The 14019-nt window shown below is 43.2% G+C and overlaps 1 protein-coding gene across 1 annotated transcript in view; it reads right to left on the minus strand.

Annotated features, from left to right (window-relative positions):
* Positions 1-1972: 1972 nt before the first annotated feature.
* Positions 1973-14019, minus strand: part of adgra1b (adhesion G protein-coupled receptor A1b) — a 175378-nt gene continuing 163331 nt past the window's right edge. Inside the window, exons 18-19 of the mRNA XM_005462956.4 lie at positions 6886-6981; positions 1973-6524 (exon numbers count right to left, since the gene is read on the minus strand). Coding sequence (XP_005463013.1) covers positions 5111-6524; positions 6886-6981 — 1510 coding nt within the window. The 3' untranslated portion in view covers positions 1973-5110. The remainder of the gene's footprint in view (positions 6525-6885; positions 6982-14019) is intronic.

Raw genomic sequence — 14019 nt, forward strand, 5'->3', positions numbered from 1 at the left:
GTGAGGTTCACTATAAACATTCATTTCATCAGTAATAGTTCAGACTTTTCATAAAAACTACATATTTTAAATAGTGACATCAGTGTGATATCATCAGGACTCACTGTATTTTGAGGAGCTCCACCTTTATAGGTTACATTACAGCGTTTATAGGTGGAGATTTATTCGAGATAGATGAATGGATTTGCATGTGTAAAACCAGTGGTCGTGATATTGGCACTGGAGTAAATGTACGTGGTTACCTTCCACTGCAGCAAGCCTGAGATGCACTCTCACATACACACACACAAATTTCACGGACACCCATTAGAAATGTAGCTTCCAAGAAACCAAGTGATGATATCTAATAAGAAGTTTTGCCCACCTCTTTCTGTCTTTTCTTCCTCTTTGATCTCTCCACCTCCCTCGCCGTGTCTTTCTTCTCATAAGCCTCAAACTATCCGTCCTGCTTTCCCCTCCATCCACCGCCTCCTCCTCACCACCCCGCCTTCACTCTGCTGCTCCCACTCGCTCCCCCCACCCCGCGAATCTCTAGCATGTTATTTAAGCCAAGGACAACATTAGCATGACGATCACAGCCTTCTATCACAAGTCTTGTCTGACAAGACAAGAGGAGGAGGAGGAGGGGGGGGGTAGAGCTGCTAAACGTGTGGGGAGTAAGGGAGGAAGCCAAAGGCATATAAACGGTATAACATGGTCTGAGAGAAATCAAAGACATTCTTGATTAAGTAAGACAAAGTAATACAAGTCTCTATACACCAGAGGAATATTGTTTACGTGCCATACATTGTTAGATCTACATGAGAGATAGTGAAAGATAACAGCAATTTTGACACGTGTTAAGAGACAGGCCTACAAAGAGACTCACAAATCATGCCCCTGTTCATATGTACAGTTCTTGCATCATGATACAAGCCCCTCAATACAATCTAATTGTACTCTATGTATGGTTTCCGTACCATACATGAAGCGTATTTCTTTGCAGGGGCACATAAGCATAAGCAACATCTTCCGATCTTCTTCTTTGGCTAATATTCTACTTATAGGCCTATTTATTACAACAGGAAATTAAAACACTGTTAATTGTATCATAAACACACATCTGTGTTGCTAAAATCAGATTAATTTTTAATGAAACAGCTGCCTCCCCGGGCCAATTTCTCCCTTTGCCAAACCACCGTGGCCTCACCTACCACGGCCTTCAGTCCATGTGCTTTATTGACTCTTCGTTGAGCACTTTTTTAAAGAAAACACACACTTATTTATTCAAAGACACGGGCAAGCGTCATATACATGGATGGCAGCTACTCATTTGGCACTGCAGCACACAAAATAATTTGGTTTCCTTAAAAGACAGAGGCTCGAGACATCCATTACTCACCTTTCATAACACCCTGCAGTACTCATGTTAAGCCCGGGTCCTCACAGCCAACAGAGAAGGAGATTGGGGGGTTTGATATTTCACATGGCTTTCAGTCACACGAATAATCTGATGGTTGTGAGGCTGAAGAGAGAGCTGTGTGGCCTTGGAAAGGAAAAAAAAATCCAGCTGCATATTAAATGTGCTCAGGCGTTTCACGGCCTGTCAAATCAGGGTGCCGTTTGTGATGCGCGGAAGACACAGTGTCTCATTTCCTGCAAGATGTGTGCACGTGCAGATGCCTGTGCATGTATGTGGACAAAGTCTGGGCATGCACCACACACATAGATACACATCCTCGCACAGCAGCAGGAACAGGAACAGCAGTCAAGCCTGTTATCACTTGAATTCCTCCCCCATGGTGAGTCCAAAAGACATCTCAATTTTCATCACGCTGGCAGAAGTTATAAAAGAGAATTATGAAGAAGAAGAAGAGGGAAAAAAAACAGGCTTTTGCGATCACTTGGATTCATCTCCACATATGTTAAATGGACTTTCACACACATACACACAGGTGGCAGGCACACAAACACAAAGCCAAAGACGCGCTCGTCCGTTGCATGGTGAAAAAATACATTTATTGGAATCTGTGTCAATGTAGAAAAAATTGAAAACTGGCTTTAGGTTTTGTCACAGTACCACAGGTGAATATTCCAGCAGGCGCCTGGTGAGCCGAAACGAAGCCAGCTAGCTTGTTTGGGGCAGTACATCTGTTACTGATGGCGACAGAGAAGGTGGCCTATGGCGGCCTGTGATACCAAACACACCGTCTCACAGACACTGAAAAGCTTGGGCTGCTCCTAAGACACACCACCAGCAAATGCACATGTTGTACAGCAATTAACCTAGACCGATGTTCTCTCGGTTTAATGTGGGATGATTTCGTTGTGATACTGTTACAAATCCCTTTCCAATAACTATAAAGCCAGGGCTGCTGGCTGCTAGCATCCAAGGTGGCTCAAAGGAGCTTGTATTGTATGATCAATTGTGGGCCAATGTTTTATAACTCATAAGCTGAACCCATAACATCCCATTTTGTCCCAGTCCCTGGCAATAACTCCAATGGCCCTGTGCAAAGCTATGAGGTTCATGCATCACCTTTGATGTCTACCATTGCCTTCCTTTACTGTTCAAAGCCTTGCCATTCAACCAGAAGGACTGTCACATTAATATTTTGCTTTCTTTCTCTGTGGAAGTCACTTTTTTTTTTCTTAATTCAGGCCTGTCTGAACAAGCACTTCTATTATAACGACACCGTAAGTGACAAATGCCATTCTGGCAGGCCAAACGCTGTAATGGGTAGTGCATTTCTATTTCTGATATGACAGGATAAGTCTCACAACACACGGCGAGTCTGCATACTTTATGAAGTCGACAGAAAAAAAAGGCATTTGAAAACAAAAAGGACATTTCTAAACTCAGATACTGAGCATTATAACACTGAGAGGTCAGTTTTTTCCCATACAACTTTCTTTTACATAGACTTATTTTATTCTTAAATATCTTAAATCTCATAAAAAATAATTCATCAGAAACCAATTCTATATACACGGACAAAAAGTGCACGAGATGGATGGAGAGGTGGTGTGCATGCTGAGGTGGTTTCGCTAGAGCGGGCTTTGCTGTGAGATTATGCTTTGGATGTTGTTTTTTTTATGAAGTGTTGGCTTGTCTGATGAAATGTATGATTTGTTTTGTCTGGAGCATTGCATTAAATATTATAATTCATAAAACAAACAAGCGCTTCTAAATCAATACAGAGACTCTTTTGGCTTCTCTTTGGAGTGGCAATTCTTCAAAGAGAGTGTGACCTTCACGGCTTAAAAAAAAACCAAAAAAAAGAAATGATCCACATTTCATCTGTAACCTGTCCTGACAAAAGCTGTCACCGAAGCAGGACATATGATTTTACTGACTGGACTCCTGAATAAATGTAAGAATAAAGGGATAGCTTATGCTTTATCTTATTTTCTGTAATACATATATTGTTACAATGTCAAAAGCAATCTTGTAAACCTCTGTAAATGTTTTTTTCTAGTGTCGACTCTGTATGATTCAGTGAGGGGGTTATCCCTGTGGTCATACAGCTTTGGCTATTACTTTTGGCCACACATATGCTGTTTCCGAAGGGCAACCAATCAGGAGAAAACTGGGTGTTCTGGGCTAAAGCAGTTGCCCAGAAATAACTGCACTAAAGCCTGGTATAAGATAAAGAAGGATTCATTTAAACTATGAATCTTGCAAAGATGACTCTAAGATTGAAGATAAAAAAAACTATGAAGCTGTAAATGAGCATAATGAGTCCTTTTTAAAGTGATCCAACATGAAGGTCACAAGAGCCAAATATTACTGTGTTTCTTTGAGAAGTGAAATAATCCACAAGTGCTTCAAAAAAGGACACATGGCAAGCTGCATTGGGTCGAGTCAAACGATATGTCTGTGGAGAGGCATTCATTTACACCGTTAAAACACAGCTACATATAAGCATGCATGCGTTGGAGCTTTTATAAGACAAATTATAAATGTATAAAATACAACAGGGCCGAATTTGCTCTGGTTTCTGCCATGTGTCATTTTTTTGGCTTCGGCCAATGTCAGGTGAGGCTGAAATATTTTATTAGCATTTTAATAGGAGGGAAAATTGCAGGACGCTGGGCTGGTTTCCCAAAGTTATGTTGACGCAGCTTGCTGTTATTGTTGTTGCTGTTTTTTTTTTCTAGATTGATTTTACAGAGAAACATAAGCTGATGCGATATCGTCACATGAAGCGTGTGCAAACTGAGCTGAACGGAATAAAAACCAGCACACCTGTTTGGCAATGAACTTTGCTGTGAGGACCTGGCTCTTTATGGCACAATGGATCCAATGACTCACTGACAGTAACTTTCTACACACAATGCTGTTGCTGCTGATGTGCCGTTATTCTCTCCAGAACAGAAAAGAAAAAGAAACACAACAGTGAAGACATCATATAGACAGCACGATCAATACTGACCTGGATAAGAGGATGCTTAATTTCACTTCTCTTTTTCTGTTGCTTTGAATTTTCACAACTTAACTGGCATCCACACATCTCTTGTAAGCAACATTATCTTTATATATATTTATATATATTTCTTTTTTTTAGAAAACTCTAGTAGATATTCACAGTTGCTTGACCGAATGGCAAAAATACCCATGAAGTCTAAAACTGCTGGTTTAGTTGTCTAAAACATGGATGCCAAGAAGTTCTTTTAAGTACTGGAGGTTCACTGTCATCAGAGACTATTTGACGCGTTTCAAAGTGTAAAAAATATCTTGCAGCGTGTTGCCTTTGAGCGTTAACACACACAAATTCATACGTACAACCATTCATTTTCTTGTATATATAGAGAGATAGATCTGTAGTAATATGGAACAGTGGCGACACCTTCGATTACATCTGAAGGCGCCATGCGACACACGTTTTCACAAATTCATTGTGATGGAAGAAATTCGGTTTCTGTCAGTGGATGCCCCCTTGGAGAGCATTCAAATGAAATTCTGTACAGTAAAACAGCACACATAAAATCAAGAGGACATTAAAATAAAAAAATATCCCACGCTGATTGTGATGTTTTAAAATGTTATACAATTCTTTGTTGTTTTTTTTTTATCCTAGAAGGGGAAGCAGGAGTGCTGCTTGCATCCCCTCTTCTCAGTCTTCCCACACTACACAGTAGTTTCATTCTTCCAGGGTCCAGTGCGTATATTTCCTGTGCTGTCTGACGTGTAGAGGAGACCTTCATGCAGGCTCCCCTTTAGAATCCCATTCTGATTGGGCGGGTTCTGAGGGTAGGATTGTCTGCGCGGGGCGTGCATCTCCAAATGGTGATGTGTTGCCACAGGGTCCTCCTCAGCCACTTTGCCGCAGCCGCACAGGAAGACGCCCGTGTCTCCTGCTTCTGCCGGGCACAGAGAAGGGAAAAGGTCTGCCTTGGCACAGCAGATGTGCCTGTGGCAGGGATTGTGGCATGCCAGGGACTCTGCAGCAGCGTGGCATGTGTGATGCACGTCATGGTGGCCTTCGTGGGCCAGGTGTGGACAGATGTGGGCGTGACGCTCGTGTGTGCTGTGGGGGCTGTCAGTGTGTAAGCTGTGCACGCTGCCTCCATCCACGCTAGAGGGGATGTGATAGGCGTACTCCCTCTCACTCCCCGCTCCACAAGCACCGGCCCCATCCCTGCGGCTGAGATGTCGGCCTTTAGTCCTGGTGCTGCTCTTTAGGCAGGGGTGCAACTGGATTCCCGGCCGGTAACCCTCCGGGTCAGCGTGCAGCAGCACATGCGTGGCCGCGGGCTCTTCTTCCATCAGCTGTTGGCTGTGTAGTGCGGCACAGCACGGCGTCACTGGCGCTAGACACGTCACATGATTTTGTGAGGAAGGAAGGGCAGCGTGTTTACAGTGAGCTAAGCTGCCATGGCCACAGCTTAGTGCTTTAGCCTGACAAGGTGAGTCATGGTGGCAGTGGCTGTGGCCGTGGCCGTGCCCGGGGGTATCTCCGTTCACGTTGACTTTGGGCCGCGTTTGAGCGGGCGCGGGGGCACCAGAGGAGGCGTCGGCGCTTCGTCCAGGACAGCAGGAACACCAGCAATGCCAAACATCGTCCCGCTTGGCACAGTGATGGATGAGGACGAAGAGGCCGAGGGTGACGGAGAAGGCACCATAAAGGCAGCTGAAGATCATGTCCAGGAAGTGGCCCTGTGACACAGCTAGTGCCCCAAAAGTCCAGGTTGCCAGGAAGAGGAAAAGGGTGAAGGCCGCTGTTCTTAACTGAGCCTTGAAGGAGTGCTCGTTGGCCAGCAGCGCGGGGTTGATGGGAATGCCGGGGCAGCCGGCTGGGCAGTGGCTCCCGCTGGGCGGCGCAGCCAGGGCTCCTGGCTCGGCTCCCTGGTGGCAGTGTGTCGGTACATCCACAGCGGCTAGCCTCTGCTGCTCCTCCGTCAGTTGCTTGAGCTCATACTTCTTTTCAGGGTGTCGCCGTAGCTGGATGAAGGTGCAGAGGAAGTAGATGCATGTGACCAGGACGATGAAAGCCACGGGGCCAAAGAATGCTCCCAGACTGGGCTCCCATGCCATCCAGCAGCTGCAACACACACACACACACACACCACTGCATTTTAATACCTTAAGAAATATGGAACAATTCAAATTTCCTTTCTGTTTCTAATTAAATGGTTACCTTCATAAAGTCACATCATCTTTATGTGTTTACTGAGAAGAGAGTAACTAAATGAAATACACATCCACCAAAGGGAGCTTAAAGTGCACAAAGCGAGGACAGTGGGTGTATGCTTGTGTCTATGTATACACACGTCTAACAGCGTTTAAAGAAGATTAAATCAAATTTAATTTCTGGGAGTAAAACATAAAAAAACTCTTTATTTGCATAACAATGTGAAACATCATCATAGACTGACTCAAGAAGAAGCAAATCTGGGACTTACTACAGCGCTTGCTCCCTGCTGCCATAGTTGTCTATATTGACAGCTGCCGTGACCCCGCAGATGATGAGGGGCACTCCACCGCTGACTAGATAAAATCTTTGAGGGTTATAGGTGGGGGGGTAAAAAGAAAAAGAGAGAGCGAGACAAGGTCAGTAGGGCAAGAATATCAAAGTTGGAAGTGAAAAGACATTTACAAATCCTGTGTCACACATGTGGATTATAAAAACACACTGTCAAAAATAAGACTTGAGGAAGATTAAAAAGCTGTCAAAGAAGGTGACAGATGAAAGATGCTGACTTGTGCTGTGAATGGACTGGTTACCACAGCAGATGGACACACACATTTGATTTGGCAGCTTTTTTCTTTTTCTTTTAAACACCATGTGGCATCGCTCAAGCAACCCCCTGAGAATTTGTATCTCCTCTTGGGAAAGCTTTTCTGTTTTGGGACAAATGTGTTAACCACTACAGTATGGAGCCACTGATGAATGCAGCTTTACGAGTGTCTTAAAATAAATGAATGAACAAGGATCACTGATGTGTAACTGGATCTTGTCGGTGTGCCTGTGACCACACTCCATGGGAGGAATCGCCACCTACAATTTGTTTTCTTTGCCACAACTCAAAGTGTAAATTTTCCTATATAAACAAATCTGTTTTCCCAGCGATAAACTTGTCAGTGCTCATTTAGGGCGTCTGCTATTCATCAGAGCACCGAATATGGAAAGAGAGTGTGGATTTAATAGGAAAGGGATGCCGGACTTAAAACTGGCTTATCAGACATACAGAAAACGGATTGTATCCTCGACTTCAGCTTTCATTATCATAAAGACTGCAGGTCACTTAATAGACAAAATAAAAAAACACTACACAACAATGAAGGACAGAGTTATACAGCTAAGTGGCAGTTATTTTAGCTTTCATAGCAACAACCCCAGAAATACAGCATTCACATTATGTTGTAAGACATCAAGAAATTTAGCAGCACTACCTTTAAATTTAACATGTGTTTTAAGTGAATTAGCTCTGACCTCACTTGCCAACATAGCTGATGTAATGGCGGTTTATCCAATTAAATCAAGACTATATAAGGTTAGCTGGAGAAAAAAATAAACAAACAAACAATAATATCAATGGGAGAAAGATGTGAAGCGGAACTAATAAAGTATGATCTTAACAACAGTGCATTATGCCCCTAGGTATTACCATGTTTAGTTCTGTTTACTTTGTGTCAGATTAAATGTTCTAAGCGATGATATTCTAATGTTAACCGCAAATTATTCGGTGCTTTTTTTCCCCCTCCCTGATCTTTCACATGTCAGCTACACTTATGCATGCGCACGGCAGGTATGTGAACCATGAAACTTGCATTGCAACAGTATATTACGATCCGTCAAGACTCCGGCGCAGAAACAAAGCTAATCCCCCAGCAGCTTCCTGTCCTTGGCTTTCCCTCCACTGTCATGCTATACAACAGTATGCTATTTCCTCTTCCTTCCTGTTCAATCTTAGCCTCTGTCACTACTCTAACCTTTCCACCACTCCATCTTCCTCCGTCTTCATCCTCGGTTTCCTCCCTTCCACCCCTTCTTACTGTGGCTCTCTCTCTCTCTGTCGCTCTCCCTTCCAATCGTTACTCCGTCACACAGCAGCCGTCCTGAAAATTCAATTACAATCAAGATGTTTGTCTGGGCTGGTCGGTGAGGGGTGGCTGGAGGTGAGGCAAAGACAGGGGGTTTCGGGAGGGGGGCATTACTGGCCTGTCACTGTCTGTGTGAGTGGAATGGTTCTCCCAGGGGACCCTGCTCCAGCAGAAAGCCATTTACACACCCGTCAGCCAGATAAGCATAAATGAGAAGAGCTAGTAGATGTTAAAGCACCCAGTGCTTTATAACCCTCATTCCCCTTTTATCCCTTCTAGGAAAGCCAGCATGTGTTTCCTTAAGACGTGGTCCCAAGCGAAGCACATGTACAGTACATGCAGAAACTGTATCGAGAGCGTGTGATATATTTCAGTCTACTTGCTGCCTCGTTTTTATTCCAAAAGGTCTACCGCATTAAAATTCTTGCTAATGCACTCATTCTAATATGAATGGGCACACAAAATCCTGCCCCCTTGAATGCACTCGTCCTCTTTTTTGGCCAATCTATTTTTTAAAAAAGCCTACAAACTCAAACAAAATGGCTGTGTATGCAGTGTTGTGCTTTTGAGTGAGTTTAGGAACAGCAATCATCTGATATAAATAGACCCTAAAGTGCCTTTTAGTCAGTAGCTACAGCGACTCCTCTTTTTGTTCCTATGCTTTGCACTATCTTCTGTTTTTATGACTGTGCACTGTCCTTTCTCTGGACCCTGTCCAGGATATACATAGCACAGCTGGGGACAACTGATGGTCATATTCAGCTCCAGCAGAGGGCGAGGGCTTTGGAGTAAAGCTGGAGGATGGAACATCAAGGCATAAACTTGGCATTAACCACAGTCCTGCAAGTCTGAATTCTCTTTAATGGGCAAAGCAAGCTGAATGAAGTGACAGTTCAACACTTTGGGAAATATACTCATTAGCTTACTTGCCAAGAGTTAAATGCAAAGATTTATGCGAAGATTGATGCCACAGCCAAAAGAAAGCTGTGCCAACTACCACAGCTTAGCATAAGGACCGCAAACAGAATAAAAACAACTCACAAAATAACACTCAAGCAATATGTCTGTGAAGGTTCTCAGTCATCCAGGTCATCATAGTCTAAGGAGCTTGGAAAGAAAAGCGTCTGGACTTCTTTAAGTTGCTTGAAGACGTTTCACCTCTCATCCGAGAAGCTTCTCCGGTTCTAGGGTCAAATGGTGGAGAGCCCCAGTTTTAAACCGTGTGGGAGTGTCCCCCCAAGAGGGACAAAAGGACCCCCTAATGATCCTCTAACTAATCACATGAGCCAAGGTGTGAAAACAGGTGTAGGTCGCAATCAGCCAAAGTTTCGGGTGAGCACATTGTGAAACCTGGCCCCAACCTATCATGTGATTTCCTGAGGTCAGATGGCCCAGGGTGTGAGTGGGCGTTAAGGCGTCTGGGAAGTGATCTCAGTATCCACATCTGAACCAAAGAGTAAAACAGTGAAATGTGGATTATTAAATATTAGGTCTCTCTCCTCCAAGTCTCTGTTAGTACATGACTTAATAATTGATCAACAAATCGATTTACTCTGCCTTACAGAAACCTGGTTGCAGCAGGATGATTACGTTAGTTTAAATGAATCAACACCCCCGAGTCATTCTAACTACCAGAAACCTCGAAGCACAGGCTGAGGGGGCGGTGTGGCAGCAATTTTTCACACCAGCCTATTAATTAACGAAAGACCAAGACAGACTTTTAATTCATTTGAATGCCTGATGCTTAACCTTGTCCACCCCAGCTGTAAAACTCAGAAACCAGTCTTACTTGTTATCATCTATCGTCCACCTGGGCCTTACACAGAGTTTCTCTCTGATTTCTCAGACTTTTTATCTGATTTAGTGCTCAGTTCAGATAAAATAATTATTGTGGGTGATTTTAACATCCATGTAGATGCTAAAACTGACAGCCTCAACATGGCATTTAATCTGTTATTAGACTCAATTGGCTTCTCTCAAAATGTAAAAGAACCCACCCACCACTTGAATCACACCCTAGATCTTGTTTTAACGTATGGCATAGAAACTGAAGATTTAACAGTGTTTCCTGAAAACCTTCTGCTGTCTGATCATTTCCTGATAACATTTACATTTACAATAATTGATTACACAGCAGTGGAGAGTAGACTTTATCAAAGTAGATGTCTTTCTGAAAGTGCTGTAACTAAGTTTAAGAATATAATCCACCCGCTGTTATCATCTTCAATGCCCTGTACCAACATAGAGCAGAGCAGCTATCTGAACGCTACCCCAACAGAGGTCGATTATCTTGTTAATAATTTTACCTCCTCATTACGTACGACTCTGGATACTGTAGCTCCTGTGAAAACTAAGGCCTCAAATCCGAAGTACCTGACTCCGTGGTATAATTCTCAAACACGTAGCCTAAAGCAGATGACTCGTAAGCTGGAGAGGAAATGGCGTGTCACAAATTTAGAGGATCATCATTTAGCCTGGAGAAATAGTTTGCTGATTTATAAGAAAGCCCTCCGCAAAGCCAGAACATCTTACTATTCGTCACTGATTGAAGAAAATAAGAACAACCCCAGGTTTCTCTTCAGCACTGTAGCCAGGCTGACAAAAAGTCAGAGCTCTACTGAGCCAACAATCCCTTTAACGTTAACTAGTAATGACTTCATGAACTTCTTCACAAATTTTTATCATTAGAGAAAAAATTACCAATAATCATCCCACAAATGTAATATTATCTACAGCTACTCTTAGTACCATTGATGTTAAGTTAGACTCTTTTTCTCCAATTGATCTTTCTGAGTTAACTTCAATAATTACTTCCTCCAAACCATCAACGTGTCTTTTAGACCCCATTCCTACAAAACTGCTCAAAGAAGTCCTGCCATTAATTAATGCTTCAATCTTAAATATGATCAACCTATCTCTAATAATCGGCTATGTACCACAGGCCTTCAAGCTGGCTGTAGTTAAACCTTTACTTAAAAAGCCATCTCTAGACCCAGCTGTCTTAGCTAATTATAGGCCAATCTCCAACCTTCCTTTCATATCAAAAATCCTTGAAAGAGTAGCTGTCAAACAGCTAACAGATCATCTGCAGAGGAATGGCTTATTTGAAGAGTTTCAGTCAGGTTTCAGAGCTCATCACAGCACAGAAACAGCTTTAGTGAAGGTTACAAATGATCTTCTTATGGCCTCTGACAGTGGACTCATCTCTGTGCTTGTCCTGCTAGACCTCAGTGCTGCGTTCGATACTGTTGACCATAATATCCTATTAGAGCGATTAGAACATGCTGTAGGTATTACAGGTACTGCACTGCAGTGGTTTGTATCATATCTATCTAATAGACTCCAATTTGTACATGTGAATGGAGAGTCCTCTTCACCCACTAAGGTCAGTTATGGTGTTCCACAGGGTTCAGTGCTAGGACCAATCCTATTTACATTATACATGCTTCCCTTAGGCAGCATCATTAGAAGACATAGCATAAATTTTCACTGCTATGCAGATGACACGCAGCTCTATCTATCCATGAAGCCAGGTATCACAGACCAATTAGTTAAACTGCAGGAATGCCTTAAAGACATAAAGACCTGGATGGCCGCTAACTTTCTGCTTCTTAATTCAGATAAAACTGAGGTTATTGTACTCGGCCCTGAAAATCTTAGAAACATGGTATCTAACCAGATTCTTACTCTGGATGGCATTACCTTGGCCTCCAGTAATGCTGTGAGGAACCTTGGAGTCATTTTTGACCAGGACATGTCCTTTAATGCACATATTAAACAAATATGTAAGACTGCTTTCTTCCATTTGCGCAACATCTCTAAAATTAGAAATATCCTGTCTCAGAGTGATGCTGAAAAACTAGTTCATGCATTTATTACTTCCAGGCTGGACTACTGTAATTCTTTATTATCAGGATGTCCTAAAAACTCGCTGAAAAGCCTTCAGCTGATCCAAAATGCTGCAGCAAGAGTCCTGACAGGGACTAGAAAGAGAGAGCATATTTCTCCTGTTTTGGCTTCCCTTCATTGGCTTCCTGTTAAATCCAGAATTGAATTCAAAATCCTGCTCCTCACATACAAGGTCTTAAATAATCAGGCCCCATCTTATCTTAATGACCTTGTAGTACCATATCACCCTATTAGAGCACTTCGCTCTCGCACTGCAGGCTTACTTGTTGTTCCTAGAGTATTTAAAAGTAGAATGGGAGGGAGAGCCTTCAGTTTTCAGGCCCCTCTTCTGTGGAACCAGCTTCCAGTTTGGATTCGGGAGACAGACACTATCTCTACTTTCAAGATTAGGCTTAAAACTTTCCTTTTTGCTAAAGCATATAGTTAGGGCTGGACCAGGTGACCCTGAATCCTCCCTTAGTTATGCTGCAATAGACGTAGGCTGCCGGGGATTCCCATGATGCATTGAGTTTTTCCTTTCCAGTCACCTTTCTCACTCACTATGTGTTAATAGACCTCTCTGCATCGAATCATATCTGTTATTAATCTCTGTCTCTCTTCCACAGCATGTCTTTATCCTGTTTTCCTTCTCTCACCCCAACTGGTCGCAGCAGATGGCCCCGCCCCTCCCTGAGCCTGGTTCTGCTGGAGGTTTCTTCCTGTTAAAAGGGAGTTTTTCCTTCCCACTGTCGCCAAAGTGCTTGCTCATAGGGGGTCATATGATTGTTGGGTTTTTCTCTGTATGTATTATTGTGCGATCTACTGTACAATATAAAGCGCCTTGAGGCGACTTGTGTTGTGATTTGGCGCTATATAAATAAAATTGAATTGAATTGAATTGAAAACTGGATTATAGATGGCAGACAGTTGGTGTCATAAGCCACCACCTCTGTTCAAAGATGGTCACTCACAGTGGAAATAAATGGCCTCTTTTACTCCTCTTTCAAACCATCTGTCTTCTCTGTCCAAAATGTGAACATTGGCACCCTCGAAAGAGTGACCTTTGTCCGTTAGATGCAGATGGACCGCTGAGTCTTGTCCCGTGGAGGTGGCTCAGTGTATGCTGTACAGTGTAGCGAGGAATCCCCAGATCTCTACATTGGAGAGACCAAACAGCCACTTCACTACATAGAAGAGCCACCTCCACGGGACAAGACTCACTCACCCTCCCACTCACATCCTGGGCCATCTGACCTCAGGAAATCACATGATAGGGTGGGGCTAGCTTTCAGAATGAGCTCACCCGAAACCTTGGCTGATTGTGACCCACACCAGTTTTCACACCTTGGCTCATGTGATTAGGTACAGGATCATGAGGGGGTCCTTTTGTCCCTCTTGGGGGGACACTCCCACACAGTTTAAATCTGGGACTCTCCCGCATTTGACCCTAGAACTGAAGAAGCTTCTCGGATGGGAAGTGAAATGTCTTCAAGCAACTTAAAGAAGTCCAGATGCTTTTCTTTCCAAGCTCCTTAGACAACACTCAAGCAAAAACTCTGAACAGTCTATATTAATTTCAAGTAGTCTGTTTCAAAGAAAGATGT

This window comes from Oreochromis niloticus, linkage group LG13 (genome assembly GCF_001858045.2).
Source record: "Oreochromis niloticus isolate F11D_XX linkage group LG13, O_niloticus_UMD_NMBU, whole genome shotgun sequence".
Classification (NCBI taxonomy): domain Eukaryota; kingdom Metazoa; phylum Chordata; class Actinopteri; order Cichliformes; family Cichlidae; genus Oreochromis; species Oreochromis niloticus.